The sequence below is a fragment of the Schistocerca gregaria genome, chromosome 11 (genome assembly GCF_023897955.1).
Source record: "Schistocerca gregaria isolate iqSchGreg1 chromosome 11, iqSchGreg1.2, whole genome shotgun sequence".
NCBI lineage: Eukaryota > Metazoa > Arthropoda > Insecta > Orthoptera > Acrididae > Schistocerca > Schistocerca gregaria.
The window spans coordinates 98,850,397-98,867,652 of NC_064930.1; the positions used below are offsets into that span (position 1 = coordinate 98,850,397).

At 45.4% G+C, this 17,256-nt stretch overlaps 1 protein-coding gene across 1 annotated transcript in view; it reads left to right on the plus strand.

Moving 5' to 3' along the window:
- Positions 1-16,422, plus strand: part of LOC126295388 (zinc finger protein 658B-like) — a 245,525-nt gene extending 229,103 nt beyond the window's left edge. The window contains exons 6-7 of the mRNA XM_049987869.1: positions 3,708-4,305; positions 14,971-16,422. Coding sequence (XP_049843826.1) covers positions 3,708-4,305; positions 14,971-16,215 — 1,843 coding nt within the window. The 3' untranslated portion in view covers positions 16,216-16,422. The remainder of the gene's footprint in view (positions 1-3,707; positions 4,306-14,970) is intronic.
- The last annotated feature ends 834 nt before the right edge of the window (positions 16,423-17,256 follow it).

Sequence of the window (17,256 nt, forward strand, 5' to 3'; positions counted from 1 at the left end):
ATTTAGGTCAAGTAGTGTGCAAGATTAGGGACTGATGACCTTAGCAGTTAAGTCCCATAGGATGTCACACACATTTCAACATTTTTAGTTGCTCAAATAAAATTAAGCCAATCACTGTGTCACAGTGTTGATTATGCTAGTGTATACGCATCAGCTTGTCGCCTGCATAAGATTCGTTTGAACTTCATTTTATCTATTATTAACTTTTATAATGGTAATTTGACGTGCTTACTCGTTCCATGACCATGGAGATTTGCTCCTCAGGCTGGTTCTGCAGCATTAGGTATGTAAAATGAAATAAAAAAGTTTTTAAAGTCTTTACAACCCAACTGAAACTATTGTCTAGAGCCGATCTAATTAGTAAGTGTAGTCTTTAGCATGACTGGTTATCAGCTGGTGCAAATAATTTTAAATACGTTGGGGAGGGTCGAAAAGTTTCTAGCCTAACAAGTAAAGAATGACAGAAATTTCACAATACCAATTGATTTTTCAACATAATACCCGTGTACACTAATACACTTATGGGTACGGTCAGGTATCTTCTGCAAACCATTCAAATGAAAGGTCTACGATTTCAAGTCCAACCGAGCGTTCACAGCATCAATCACTGCACCGTCATTGTCAAATCTTCGTCCTTCGAGATATTTTTTTAGGTTTGGGAAAAGAAAAATGTGTAGTGGAGCGAAATCTGGAGAATATGGCGGATGACGTAATAATTCGAATCAACAGTCACGTTGTTTCCAGTGTTGCGAGGGCTTTGTGCGCCGGTGCGTTGTCCTAATGAAAAAGAACTTCAAAAATGGTTCCACTGGCTCTGAGCACTATGGGACTTAACATCTGTGCTCATCAGTCCCCTAGAACTTAGAACTACTTAAACCTAAGTAACCTAAGGACATCACACAACACCCAGTCATCACAAGGCAGAGAAAATCCCTGACTCTGCCGGGAATCGAACCCGGGGAAGTGAGAACACTACCGCAGACATGCAACCTAGCGAGGTGGCGCAGTGGTTAGCACACTGGACTCGCATTCGGGAGGAGGACGGTTCAATCCCGTCTCCGGCCATCTTGATTTAGGTTTTCCGTGATTTCCCTAAATCGTTTCAGGCAAATGCCGGGATGGTTCCTTTGAAAGGGCACGGCCGATTTCCTTCCCCATACTTTCCTCCCCCGAGCTTCCGCTCCGTCTCTATTGACCTCGTTGTCGACGGGACGTTACACACTAATCTCCTCCTCCATGCAAAAGAACTCCGCATGCCAATTTTCCGCGTGTTTTTTTTTTTTTCTTTATCTCTTCCCTCAAATGGCGCAGGAGGGGGCAACAGTATGATGCATTGATAGTTACGCCCTTTTGCAAGTAATCCACCATAATTACCCCTTCTGCATCCCAGAAGACCGATGCTGTCAACTTACCTGTTGATTTTTCACCTGGAATTTTTTTTTTTTTGGGGGGGGGAATGACGGTTGTTTCCATCGTTGTGACTGCTGTTTTGCCTGAGATGTTTCGTCTGTTGTCACATACCTTGCAAGAAAGCCATCTTCATCAGCTTCAACTTGGCGGACTGTTTCTTCACAACACTGCACACTCTCCTGTCCCTGATCTACATTCAAGTCTTTTGGGACCCACCGACATGAAACTTTCGGCATTCCCAAAATATCAACAGCAATGTTACGAGCACGCCCATGGGAGACTCCAAATGTGGTTTCAATGTGCTGCAACGTTGTTCGACCGCCCTGCAAAGTCGTATCGTGAACTGCAGTCACTGTTTCATTTGTGACCGGCCTTCCACTCCTTGGCGCATCTTCCACACCCGTTCTTCCATGTTTGAAGCAGGACAACCAGTTTTTGACTGTTGCATAAGACAGAGCACCGTCCTTCAGTGTATTCCGCATCTCCTCCGCAATTTCCCTGACCGCCATTCCCTTCAAATAAAGATATTCAAATCACAGCACGGTTCATGATTCTCTGGGTATTTGCCATTTTGCTTATACTAAGGCATACAACGCGTCCATCCGGCAAAACTAACGAAGCTGGAGCCTCGAAATTTGACTTGCATACCCACAAAGTACGAGGATCACTCCAAAACAAATGCACACTATTTTTGTAAAAATACAGTTTTCATTCCGCATGTGTGAAGGTTGTACAGTGTGTAGATACATCCTTCCCGCATGCTTTCAAACTTAGTTTAACCTGTTCCCGTGAGTGGCGCCGTCACAGCGTGTCATCAAGATGGCTGCTACACTTGACGTTCGTCAGAAGCAACGTGCTGTCACAGAATTCTTGTGCTGTGAAAACGAGACAGTGGGAAACATCCACAAGAGGTTGAAAAAGGTGTACGGAGATGCTGCTGTCGATCGCAGTACAGACAGTCGGTGGGCAAGCAGGTTACGTGACGAAAGCGGGCACGGCAATATTGAGGATTGTCCTCGCAGCGGCAGGCCTCGTACTGCACACACTCCAGACAATGTGCAGAGAGTTAAGAAATTGGTGACTGCTGACTGACACATCACAGTGAACGAATTGTCACGCCTCGTTGGGATAGGGGAAGGAAGTGTATGCAGAATAGTGAAAGTGTTGACGATAAAAAAGGTTTGTACTAAATGGGTTCCCAGGATATTGACAGTGGCTCACAAAGAAACAAGAAAAACGATATGCAGCGAACTTTTGGAGCAGTACGAGAATGGTGGAGATGAATTTCTTGGAAGAATTGTGACAGGTGATGAAACATGACTCCATCACTTTTCACCAGAGACGAAGAGGTAATCAATGGAGTTGCATCATGGAAATTCACCCAAGAAAAAAAAAAATCAAAACCACTCCTTCTGCTGGAAAAGTTGTGGCTATGGTGTTTTTTGATTCTGAAGGACTGTCGGTTGTGGAAATCATGCCAAGTGGAACCACCATAAATGCTGATGCAAATGTGATGACACTGAAGAAACTTCAAGCTAGGCTGAGTCGTGTTTGACCACATCAGCAAAGGCAGGATGTTTTGCTGTTGCACGACAATGCACGGCCACACGTCAGTCAAAAAACCATGAAAGCGATAACAAAACTCGGACGGACAACACTGAAACACCTGCCTTACTGTCCTGGCCTGGCTCCCTGTAACTGTCATCTCTTTGGGAAACTGAAAGACTCTCTTCGTGAAACAATGTTTGAAGATGATGACTCCCTTGTGCACGCTGCCAAACAGTGGCTCCAACAGGTTGGTCCAGAATTTTACTGTGCGGGTATACAGGTGCTGCTTCCAAGATGGCATAAGGCAGTTGAGAGGGATGGAAATTACATGGAGAAATGAAAATATTGTTCCTAAAGGATGTATCAACACAATGTAAAACTTTCAAACATGTAGAATAAAAGATGGATTTAAAAAAAATAGTGTGCATTTCTTTTGGAGTGGATCTCGTTAGTGGTACTTTTTGTGCGAGGTATTATGCTAACTATCTCAGGCGAGAAAGCTTTCGACTACCCCTCATACAGGATAATGGTACTGGTTGGTTGTCGTTTTACAACCATAACTCAAGAACAGTGCATTTCTGAACAGCGTTTCTTTGGAAAATTTTGCTCGCTACAGGGTCCTGTGCCCTACTCGGTTACTGTGAGGCTTTCTCTCTCCACTTTGTGTTCGATTTTTTGTATCTACACCTTCCTGTGTCCCTTGTTCATCGAGTACATGTTTACTTACAAAGTGTGTACTCTTCTGGCAGTTTCAGGTTACTAGAAGTGAACCACGAGACAGACTGCACTGACCGGACAACACGCAGTCTCCATCCAGACGTAATCTACCCAGAGCAGTGTGGCACACTGGGGTCACCGAGGCGAGACTGCGACGAAAGCGATCCGTTTGTGACAGATTCTGCGAGTGATCCTCTCGGAAATGATGTCCCTCGTGGAAATGAGATGAGGGTCGCCGAGAGGTTCAGCTGCGCACACTGCGAGAAGACCTTCTTCTCGAGGTACTGCATCACGAAGCACGTGTTCAGCCACGAGCCCGGGGTTCCGGCGCCGGCGTCCATCTGCGAGCTGTGTGGCGACGTGTTTCCGGACGCGGCTGGCCTGAGCCGGCACGTGGCCGACCGCGGCTGCGAGGATCGTGGTGGGGGTGAGGGCGGGGCCGAGGGCGGGGCCCGGGACGCGGGGCCCCGGAGGGCGGAGCTGCCGCCCGTCAGCCAGATCCGGCCGTTCGCCTGCCGGGCGTGCGGCGCCACCTTCGCCAGGCTGGGCCACCTCAAGGTCCACCTCACCATCCACGCCGACGACCGTCCACACGCCTGCGACGTGTGTGGGAAGCGCTTCCGCCAGTCGGTACGTAAACACGGCACACCCCCTAAACTGCTGCGACCACAGGGCCATAACTCCAACGCTATGGATACTAGGCAATCTGTTCCAAATTGCACCCAAAAAGACAGACGGAAATGTAAGCATATGGACTGTGACTGCAAAATACCTTTGTACGCTACTGGTGATTAAAATTGCTACACCACGAAGATGAAGTGCTACAGACGCGAAATGTAACCAACAGGAAGAAGATGCTGTGATATGCAAATGAGTAGCTTTTCAGAGCATTCACACAAAGTTGGCGCCGGTGGCGATATCTACAGCGTGCTGACATGAGGAAAATCTTCAACCGATTTCTCATACACAAACAGCAGTAGACCGGTGTTGCCTCGTGAAATGTTGTTATGATGCCTCATATAAGGAGGAGAAATGCGTACAATCACATTTCCGACTTTGTTCGGATTGTAGCCTATCGCGATTGCGGTTTATCATATCGCGGCATTGCTGTTCGTGTGGGGCGGGATCCAATGACTGTTAGCAGAATATGGAATCAATGGATTCAGGAGGGTAATACGGAATGCAGTGCTGGATCCCAATGGCCTCGTATCACTAGCAGTCGAGATGACAGGCATCTTATCCGCATGACTGTAACGGATCGTGAATCCAAATGACGATCCCTGAGTCAACACATGGGGAGGTTTGTAAGACAACAGCCATCTGCACGATCGGTTCGACGACGTTTGTAGCAGCATGGACTATCAGCTCGGGCACCGTGGCTGGGGTTACCCTTGACGCTGCATCACAGACAGGAGGGCTTGTGATGGTGTACTCAACGATGAACCAGGGTGCACGAATGGCAAAATTTCATATTTTCGGATGAATCCAGGTTCTGTTTACAGCATCATGGTGGTCGCGTCCATTTTTGGCGACAGCGCGGTGAATGCACATCGGAAGCGTGTATTTGTCATCACCATACTGGCGTATCACCCAGCGTGATGGTATGGGGTGCCATTGGTAACACATCTCGGTCATCTCTTGTTCACATTGACGGCACTTTGAACAGTGGACGTTGCATTTCAGATGTGTTATGACCAGTGGCTCTACCCTTTATTCGATCCCTTGAAACCCTACATTTCAGCAGGATAATGCACGACCGCATGTTGCAGGTCCTGTACGGGCCTTTCTGGACACAGAAAATGTTCAACTGCTGCTTTGGCAGCACATTCTCCAGATCTCTCCCTCATTGAAAACGTCTGGTCAATGGTGGCCGAGCAACTGGCTCTTCACAATACGCCAGTCACTACTCTCGATGAACTGTGGTATCGTGTTGAAGCTGCATAGGCAGCTGTACCTGTATGCGCCATCCGAGCTCTCTTTGTCTCAATGCCCTGGCGTATCGAGGCCGTTATTACGGCCAGAGGTGGTTGTTCTGGGTACTGATTCCTCAGGATCTATGCACCCAAAGTGCATGAAAATGTAATCACATGTCAGTTCTAGTATATATATTTGTCCAATGAATACCCATTTATCATCTCCATTTCTTCTTAGTGTAACAATTTTAATGGCTAGTAGTGTATTTCTGTAACGAATAGTGGCTACTGTATGAACTCTCAGCTCATCATCACCACTATTCACTCTCTATCGTGAGAAAGGAACCCTAGCAGTGGCCCACTCTTCTTGCTCTGATCTGCAAAAAGTGGATCCTGGATTGCAACCCACTTCTTGCACTGAGAGTAACAAAGGGGATTTCAGCAGGGAACGATGCTTCACAACCTAAGCGTGAATCTATATTAAAAAGCGTGTCTACTTAAAGGGATAGGATGGCAAATGGATCGACTTGAAGCAGGAACCATAGGACATTTTAAGTTCCACTGCCTCTTCTTTTACAAATAAATTCATAAAATTTTGTCAACGTGACAAGGAAGGATTCAGGATTCACACTTACAGCAATGGAAGTTCAAAAACTTAAGGAAATAATTTTTTTTGCATGCGAAATTTAATCTTTTTTTTCACTCTCTATTGGCCGCATTTGTTGTTTATAGGTACACTTTCCTTCATAAGTAAGATAGATTCTTCAATGAATTGTGCACAGCATACAAACCACAGTTACAGGTGTATGTAACCCTAGAATTTTCCACATCTATTAAAAACTACAGTACAAATTGAGATAATCAACAATAAAATTTGAGTTCTTTGTAAACATGAAGTTTAAAATGTAACAGCTCATTCATTTTTTCATAAATTAAATAAATTCTAGAGTGTCATACAGCTGTAAGTATGGTTTGTATGCAGTGCAAAACTCATCGAAGAGTCTCTCTTACTTATGAAGAAAAGTGTACGTATAGCAACAAATCCAACCAATAGTAAGAGAAAAAATTATGAAATTTCACAAGTAAAGAAAATTTTTGAACTTTCACTGCTATGAGTATGCATCCTGAATCCTTCCTGGTCACGCTGACAAATATAGACAGCGGAAATTAAAATGTTCTGTGATGCCTCTTCTGCTACAAGTTAGCTAGTTAGTTAGTCAGTTATGTGTGCCATTGATCAATAGCACAGAAAAACCGTTATGGTGTGTAACGTGTCAAATGCACAAGAAATGCACACAGGAAACAAGTTTTTTTTCTTTTTTTACATTATAGTGTTATACCTAAATATTTCTGTTATCTATCCCATTCCCTTAAATGGTACAAAATGCATGTGTTATATCTCCAGACTTATTTACTGATATTCAAGAATGTCTCTCAGACATTTTATTTCATCTGGTAATTTATCAAAAAGTTTTATAGCAGCATATTTTACCTCTTTCTGTGCCAAAGATAGGTTAGCTAAAGGATAGTGTAGGTCTTTCTTTTTACTGGTATTGTAATCATGAATGTCGCTGTTGATTTTAAAGTGGTCCATGCTGTTGAGAAAAAAATTCATAATTGATTAAATGTACTGTGAAGCAGTTGTAAGAATTCCTAACCTTTTAAACAGATGCCTACAAGATGTGCGACTATGAACCCCACACATTATTCTAACTACTTTGTTTTGAGCAATGAATACCTTTTGAGTTGCCCCAGAATATTATTCTGTATGACATCAGAAAGTGGAAGTATGCAAAGTATGTTAGCTTACTAATTTATACATCCTCAAAATTGGCAATTATTCTGATTGCATACGTTGCTGAAACTAGTCACTTTAGGAGATCACAAATGCCGTCGAACTGTTCTTGCAGATGGTTGTTGTCTTGCAAACGTCCCCATCTGTTGACTCAGGGATCTAGACGTAGCTGCACGATCCGTTACAGCCACACGGATAAGATGCCTGTCATCTCGACTGCTAGTGATAAGAGGCCGTTGGGATCCAGCACGGCGTTCCGTATTACCCTCCTGAACCCACCGATTCCATATTCTGCTAACAGTCATTGGATCTCGACCAACGCGAGCAGCAATGTCGCGATACGATAAACCGCAATCGCGATAGGCTACAATCAGACATTTACCAAAGTCGGAAACGTAATGGTACGCATTTCTCCTCCTTACACGAGGCATCAAAACAACATTTGACCAGGCAACGTCGGTCAACTGCTGTTTGTGTACGAGAAATCGGTTGGAAACTTTCCTCATGTCAGCACGTTGTAGGTGTCGCCACCGGCGCCAACCTTGTGTGAATGCTCTGAAAAGCTAATCATTTGCATATCGCAGCATCTTCTTCCTGTCGGTTACGTTTGGCGTCTGTAGAACGTCATCTTCGTGGTGTAGCGATTTTAATGGCCAGTAGTGTAATAATAATAGTAAATACATGCATACTGTGCGCAACATACTCATGTCAAAGCTGTTCACAGGTAGCTATCCTTGTAGAAAAGTCGCCCATCACGTCTTCGCAGTCTAGTTCCTGTGTTATGTCAGAATTCATGGAGAGGACGCGAAGATTGTTGACCCGCTCCTGCGACATGGCCGACCGCAATTAACTCTCGAGTCTTTTTAGGGATGAGAAAGCACTCGACCGAACAATTATTGGCTTCAGCGGTTGACAAAAAATGTGCGTAGTTGCAGTCTCCAAATGAGGAAGCAGTTCGTGAACGTGGTTTTCATGCTACACTCTACACAAAGTACTTAGGGAGGAGGTTTTTGTCGTCGCTCCTAACGTAGCTTTAAAATTAATTACCCCGCCACTCAAAAATTCTTCCAAGTCGTCTTTATAACGCTGTTGCACTCTTCTAACACATTTAAATAGTTCACTCTTGTCTCGCCCAGAAAAATTATTTACGACCTCAAAACTGCTTTAAAACTCCTCCAACGATTTATTTTGGTTTCTCCAGTTCAAAAAACCAAGCTGTCTATAATAAACAGAAATGTATTCAACCTGCCGGCCGCGGTGGTTTCGCGGTTCTAGGCGCGCAGTCCGGAACCGTGAGACTGCTAGGTTCGAATCCTGCCTCGGGCATGGACGTGTGTGATGTCCTTAGGTTAGTTAGGTTTAAGTAGTTCTAAGTTCTAGGGGACTAATGACCACAGCAGTTGACTCCCATACTGCTCAGAGCCATTTGAACCATTTTTTTTGTATTCAACCGAAAATATTCCTTTCCGTCAGAAGTAGTAACTAGACTATTCCATCGATTTTTTCCTGGATTTTTTTTTCCTTTTTGTGGCCGGCTTGTACATCTTTGTCTTACTCTTTTCGACTCCAGCCTTTTCACAGTTGCCGTACACAGAACGATTCTCTCGAACATACAATAATAAATAATGGTACAATTTATCGGTATCAGCGACCACCCCTTATAGACTGGGTGCTGTATCAACGCTTCGCAATAACTTGTTGTAAAATTTACTCTCTTTAACATTGCTGTACAAAATGTTGTCATTCTCGCAGTTCCCAGACTCTGCAGACAGCTCAGTGTTCCCAGTCAGCTCGCATCTTAGGAAGCCTTCTCAGTTCCATCGCCCTCAATAACTTACGAGGCTGATATCATTTCTACACAGCTAACATCAAGGCAAAAGGAATACAGACGTCTCAAAAATGAGATCGACAGGAAGTGCAAAATGGCTAAGCAGGGATGGCTAGAGGACAAATGTAAGGATGTAGAAGCTTATCTCACTAGGGGTAAGATAGATACTGCCTACAGGAAAATTAAAGAGACCTTTGGAGAGAAGAGAACCACGTGTATGAATATCAAGAGCTCAGATGGAAACCCAGTTCTAAGCAAAGAAGGGAAGGCAGAAAGGTGGAAGGAGTATATAGAAGGTTTATACAAGGGCGATGTACTTGAGGACAATATTATGGAAATGGAAGAGGATGTAGATGAAGACGAAATGGGAGATACGATACTGCGTGAAGAGTTTGACAGAGCACTGAAAGACCTGAGTCGAAACAAGGCCCCCGGAGTAGACAACATTCCATTAGAACTACTGACGGCCTTGGCAGAGCCAGTCATGACAAAACTCTACCAGCTGGTAAGCAAGATGTATGAAACAGGCGAAATACCCTCAGACTTCAAGAAGAATGTAATAATTCCTATCCCAAAGAATGCAGGTGCTGACAGATGTGAAAATTACCGAACTATCAGTTTCATAAGTCACAGCTCCAAAATACTAACGCAAATTTTTTACAGACGAATGGAAAAACTGGTAGAAGCTGACCTTGGGGAAGATCAGTTTGGATTCCGTAGAAATGTTGGAACACGTGAGGCAACACTGACCTTACGACTTATCTTAGAAGAAAGATTAAGAAAAGGCAAACCTACGTTTCTAGCATTTGTAGACTTAGAGAAAGCTTTTGACAATGTCGACTGGAATACTCTTTTTCAAATTCTAAAGGTGGCAGGGGTAAAATACAGGGAGCGAAAGGCTATTTACAATTTGTACAGAAACCAGATGGCAGTCATAAGAGTCGAGGGGCATGAAAGGGAAGCAGTGGTTGGGAAAGGAGTGAGACAGGGTTGCAGCCTCTCCCCGATGTTATTCAATCTGTATATTGAGCAAGCATAAAGGAAACAAAAGAAAAGTTCGGAGTAGGTATTAAAATCCATGGAGAAGAAGTAAAAACTTTGAGGTTCGCCGATGACATTGTAATTCTGTCAGAGACGGCAAAGGAGTTGGAAGAGCAGTTGAAGGGAATGGACAGTGTCTTGAAAAGAGGATATAAGATGAACATCAACAAAAGCAAAACGAGGATAATGGAATGTAGTCAAATTAAATCGGGTGATGCTGAGGGAATTAGATTAGGAAATGGGACACTTAAAGTAGTAAAGGAGTTTTGCTATTTAGGAAGTAAAATAACTGATGATGGTCGAAGTAGAGAGGATATAAAATGTAGACTGGCAATGCCAAGGAAAGCGTTTCTGAAGAAGAGAAATTTGTTAACATCGAATATAGATTTATGTATCAGGAAAGTATTTGTTTGGAGTGTAGCCATGTATGGAAATGAAACATGGACGATAACTAGTTTGGACAAGAAGAGAATAGAAGCTTTCGAAATGTGGCGCTACAGAAGAATACTGAAGATAAGGTGGATAGATCACGTAACTAATGAGGAGATATTGAATAGGATTGGGGAGAAGAGAAGTTTGTGGCACAACTTGACTAGAAGAAGGGATCGGTTGGTAGGACATGTTTTGAGGCATCAAGGGATCACAAATTTAGCATTGGAGGGCAGCGTGGAGGGTAAAAATCGTAAAGGGAGACCGAGAGATGAGTACACTAAGCAGATTCAGAAGGATGGAGGTTGCAGTAGGTACTGGTAGATGAAGAAGCTTGCACAGGATAGAGGAGCATGGAGAGCTGCATCAAACCAGTCTCAGGACTGAAGACAACAACAACAACATCAAGGCTGTAGCATGCATCGCTACGCCCTGACCAGCGCGTTTCGAAAGGTCGTTTTGTGGAGACTGAACTATTTAATTCGGCTGCAAAATATTGCAATGGCAAGCAGAGGAGAATGTGCAAATTTATTGAATAAACGGAAAAATGGAGCCGCTTGAGAGCAACACACTGATGCACACGATGCTATTTGGTTAAGGGAGTAAAGCTGCACACGGAACACACACAGCAAGTGGGTTGGTTTGTTTAGTTCTGGCTCGGAAACCGGAGAAAGTACCAGCTTTGCTGATCGCAGTGTCGTGTAGCGGACCCCCAGCTAAGGAATGTCCAAATCATATCTACGTAATACGTTTATCACTGAATCAGCTAAATGCAGTATTATGATTTGTGTTCTGAATTTGGTAAAAAACAGATAATTTTTCAACAGGAAATTCGTCTTTCTATAAAAACCTTATAACAACAGACAGGTGATCCACATGTGTGAATGTCTGATACGGTGGAAAAATGCGTAGTCTCCTTCACTTCGTCAACAACATAATTCACCACCATTTCTGCCATAACTGATGTAAACTCTTCATGTATGAAGTGCTTCGTTTTCAACTAAAAGTTCTGTGTGTTCAGCTAGAAAGGGATCGAATTCTGCTATATCGAAATTTCCACAGAGTCGTGAAACAAATCCACAGTTGTGAACCCTGAGCATTGGGCCTTCTGTGGAATAGTCCTTGACCACAGCAGCAACTCGTTTTAACACATCGAGCCAAAATTTTATCTCTGTATCAAGCTGAGATGTTAATTTCTTATCAAATCATCCCGTGATTTGTCCTGCAGCTTTTAAAGTTAACAGGCACTTTCTGTGTTCCGCTGAATTTTCATTTGCAGTTAATCGGGGTTGACAGGCTTTCTAGTGATTAAATCCATGATCAGGTTTAACAAGCTAAGATGTTTCATTAAAAAATAAAGCATGATTTACGCAAAATACAATCCATATTTTGTGGCACATGAACTTGTTTAGAAATACACTACTGGCCATTAAAATTGCTACACCACGAAGATGACGTGCTACAGACGCGAAATTTAACCGATAGGAAGAAGATGCTGTGATATGCAAATGATTAGCTTTTCATAGCATCCACACAACGTGGCGACACCTACAACGTGCTGACATGAGGAATGTTTCCAACAGATTTCTCATACACAAACAGCATTTGACCGGCGTTACCTGGTGAAACGTTGTAGTGATGCCTCGTGTAAGGAGGAGAAATGCGTACCATCACGTTTCCGACTTTGATAGAGGTTTGATTGTAGACTATCGCGATTGCGGTTTATCGTATCGCGACACTGCTGCTCGCGTTGGTCGAGATGCAATGACTGTTAGTAGAATATGGAATCGGTGTTTTCGGGAGGGTAATACGGAACGCCGTGCTGCATCCCAACGGCCTCGTATCACTAGCAGTCGAGATGACAGGCATCTTATCCGCACGGCTGTAACGGATCGTGCAGCCACGTCTCGATGCCTGAGTGAATAGATGGGGACGGTTGTAAGATTTATCAGCTGGGAGACCATGGCTGCGGCTACCCTTGACGCTGCATCACAGACAGGAGCGCCTGCGATGGTATATTCGCCGACGAACCTGGGTGCACGAATGGCAAAACGTCATTTTTTCGGATGAATCCAGGTTCTGTTTACAGCTTCATGATGGTCGCATCCGTGTTTGACGGCATCGCGGTGAACGCACATTGGAAGCGTGTATTCGTCATCGCCATACTGACGTATCACCCGGCGTGATAGTATGGGGTGCCACTGGTTACACGTCTCGCTCACCTCTTGTTCGCATTGACGGCACTTTGAACAGTGGACGTTACATTTCAGATGTGTTACGACCCGTGGCTCTACCCTCCATTGGATGCCTGCAAAACCCTACATTTCAGCAGGATAATGCACGACCGCATGTTGCAGGTCCTGTACAGGCCTTTCTGGATACAGAAAATGTTCGACTGCTGTCCTGGCCAGTACATTCTCCAGATCTGTCAGCAATTGAAAACGTCTGGTGAATGGTGGCCAAGCAACTGGCTCATCACTATACACTGGTTAACTGTGGTATCGTGTTGAAGCTGCATGGGCAGCTGTACCTGTACACGCCATCTGAGGTCTGTTTGACTCAATGTGCACGCGTAGCAAAGCCGTTATTACGGCCAGAGGTGGTTGTACTGGTACTAATTTCTCAGGAATACCCAGTGTCATTTGTGGTATCATATATTTGTCAAATGAATACCCGTGTATCATCTGCATTTCTTCTTACTATAGTAATTTTAATGGCCAGGAGTGTACAGGGTTATTACAAATGATGGAAGCGATTTCACAGCTCTACAATAACTTTATTATTTCAGATATTTTCAGAATGCTTTCCACACACATAAAAAAACTCAAAAAGTTTTTTTAGGGATTCACAAATGTTCGATATATGCCCCTTTAGTGGTTGGGCAGACATCAAGCCGATAATCAAGTTCCCCCCACACTGAGCACAGCATGTCCGTATCAATGAGTTCGAAAGCATTGTTGATGCAGTTCTGGCACGTTTCTTGGTAGAGGAGGTTAAAACGCTGAATCTTTCACATAACCCCACAGAAAGAAATCGCATGGGGTTAAGTCGGGAGAGCGTGGAGGCCATGACATGAATTGCTGATCGTGATCTCCACCACAACCGATCCATCGGCTTTCCAATCTCCTGTTTAAGAAATGCCGAACATGATGATGGAAGTGTGGTGGAGCACCATCCTGTTGAGAGATGAAGTCGGCGCTGTCGGTCTCCAGTTGTGGCATGAGCCAATTTTCCATCATGTCCAGATACACGTGTCTTGTATCGTTTCTTTCGCAGAAGAAAAAGGGGCCGTAAACTTTAAAGCGTGAGATTGCACAAAACACGTTAACTTTTGGTGAATTGCGAATTTGCTGCACGATTGCGTGAGGATTCTCTACCGCCCAGATTCGCACATTGTGTCTGTTCACTTCACCATTAAGAAAAAATGTTGCTTCATCACTGAAAACAAGTTTCGCACTGAACGCATCCTCTTCCACGAGCTGTTGCAAACGCGCCGAAAATTCAAAGCGTTTGACTTTGTCATCGGGTGTCAGGGCTTGTAGCAATTGTAAACGGTAAGGCTTCTGCTTTAGCCTTTTCCGTAAGAATTTCCAAACCGTCGGCTGTGGTACTTTTAGCTCCCTGCTTGCTTTATTCGTCGACTTCCGCGGGTTACGCGTGAAACTTGCCCGCACGCGTTCATCTGTTTCTTCGCTCACTGCAGGCCGACCCGTTGATTTTCCCTTACAGAGGCATCCAGAAGCTTTAAACTGCGCATACCATCGCCGAATGGAGTTAGCAGTTGGTGGGTCTTTGCTGAACTTCGTCCTGAAGTGTCGTTGCACTGTTATGACTGACTGATGTGAGTGCATTTCAAGCACGACATACGCTTTCTCGGCTCCCGTCGCCATTTTGTCTCACTGCGCTCTCGAGCGCTCTGGCGGCAGAAACCGGAAGTGCGGTTTCGGCCGAACAAAACCTTACGAGTTTTTGTACGAATCTGTAGTGCGTCGTGACCATATGTCAATGAATGGAGCTACAGTGAATTTATGAAATCGCTTCAATCATTTGTAATAGCCCTGTATATTAATCAACTGTTTGCTCCGTCAGTCCATTTTTCTGTTAGTTGTTTAAGAATGAAAATACCGTCTGGACAACATGTTTTGGTGTTAAGACCGTGTAAAATTTTGCTCCATTGTGTTTTCTGAAACTCGTCCATAGAGGCTAGCGATACACAGTTATAGTGGTACTGTAACGTTTTTGACAGAGGAACTGGCAGACGCGGTTTGAGTTGTCTCGGATCGTTGCAGGTGCACCTGACGATCCACAAGCGGCTGCACTCGGACGAGCGGCCGTACGGCTGCGAGGTGTGCGGCAAGGCGTTCCGGCAGTCGGTGCACCTCCAGATCCACCTGCGGCAGCACACCGGCTACCGGCCCTTCAGCTGCGACGTGTGCGGCCGGACCTTCACGGACCGCACCGGCCTCAACAGGCACAAGGCGGTGCACTCGCGGGACCACCCGTTCGCCTGCGACGCCTGCGGCAGGTCGTTCCGCGACGAGGGCGGCCTGCGCGACCACCGCGCCCACAACGCCTGCGCCGCCGGCCCCTTCTCGTGCGACAAGTGCGGCAGGTCGTTCGCGGACCCGTTCGCGCTCAAGCGGCACCTGCGGGTGCACGAGAGCAAGAAGCGGAAGCCGTGCGACGTGTGCGGCGACGGCGGCGCCGGGGGCCGCGCCTGCCGCCACGACAAGCCGTACGTGTGCAAGGTGTGCGGCAGGGACTTCGCGCGCGCCTCCTCGCTCAAGAGGCACGTGACCGTGCACACGGTGGCCAGGACTTTCGAGTGCGCGAGCTGCCGCCGGAGGTTCAAGTGGGAGAGCAGCCTCTGCGCGCACAAGTGCGGGCTCGACACCACCCCGAAGCAGTTCTCCTGCGACGTCTGCGGCAAGCGCTTCCGCTTCCGGCACAACGCCGAGGCCCACCGCAAGGTCCACACGGGCGAGAGCACGCACTCGTGCGAGGTGTGCGGCAAGCTGTGCAACTCCGCGGCCAACTTGAGGAGCCACTACACCGTCCACAGCGAAGAGCGGCCGTACACCTGCGAGATCTGCGGCAAGGGCTTCCGGCGCACCGGGAACCTGGTGGCTCACCGGAAGACGCACCTCACTGGTGGGCGCGACTCTACACTCTGCCCCGTGTCCTTCGACTCCGCCATCCACGTCCGGGAGCACGCCAGTTCGTCACTGGCTGCCCCGCCGTTGCCCGACGACAGCAGTGCCTTTAGTAGTGCATTATTTTACGAGTGTACCGTCTGTCGGAGCTCTTTTACTGACGCCATTAGTTACTGGAGGCACGTAGGTGAACACTCTGGTAATCCTAAGGTGGGTGTGCCCGACTCTTGTGGTGGCCACAGTGCAGCGACGTACACTGCACTACCCGGTGCTAGCTCGGAAGCTGCCCTCGACCGTGACACGCAGCCCATTAACAGTGCCTTTACTTGTGAACCAGAAATGGTAATACCTGTAGGTCCAGAAATTGTTAATATGTATTGATTACAGTCTAAATGTGCTATTGTACTTGCTAAAGAATATAGCGGAAATAACAAGACCACACAGCTCAACATTTTTATCGACTGCTCTTTTTGTGGATACGTGCCGATATATCACGTACATCAACACACTGCAAGCCACCTTTCAGTCTGTAGCGAATGATACTTCCGATAGCATTAGCTTTATCCTTCTTCAAATGGTTCAAATGGCTCTGAGCACTATGGGACTTATCTTCTGAGATCATCAGTCCCCTAGAACTTAGATCTTGTGATGTCCTTAGGTTAGTTACGCTTAAGTAGTTCTAAGTTCTAGGGGACTGATAACCTCATAAGTTAAGTCCCATAGTGCACAGAGCTGTTTGAACCATTTATCGTACACTTCAGTTGACCTGTAATACACCTCAAATGAAACAGGTGGGTCCAATCAACCCTCCGACATACAAAATAATACAAGGAAATATTACTGAACACATATTTTTACCTATAAAACGCCACTAAAAGACACAATACAACAAAAACTATCCACACCTATCATCAACAACAATAGAAAGAACACTACAAAAATCTTTTGTAACTTTGTTTGGCTACCGAAATGACATAGATGATGAGTGGTATCCTGTGCTTCAACTGACCCAGTTTTTAATACAGCTGAAAATTTAATTAACTATAAAACATACATTAATAGCATTACAACAGTTTCCAAACTGACTTTAGTTCATGGCTGCTGTAGTCTTCAGGCCTTCTTACTGTACTCTTGCTATCAATAGCAAGATGTCTGCTTGGCGTTTGAGCGTACGCATATCCGTTTAGCACCACCGTCGCCCACTATTAGCGGACGAGGGCATTTACGTCCGTGAAATAAAACTTTGGCGCTCTTCCAAGTTCTCAACATCATAAAAAATTACTTTGTCGACGAAAAAGTTTAGGGGTACGCATCCTCTAGTGTTCCCCCAGAAAAACAGCACTGTTGTTAGTAGGTGAAGTATTGTGTTGCCCTTTTCATTCCTCAAAATGTACACTCTTCGCATTTCAGCAGCTCAGGATT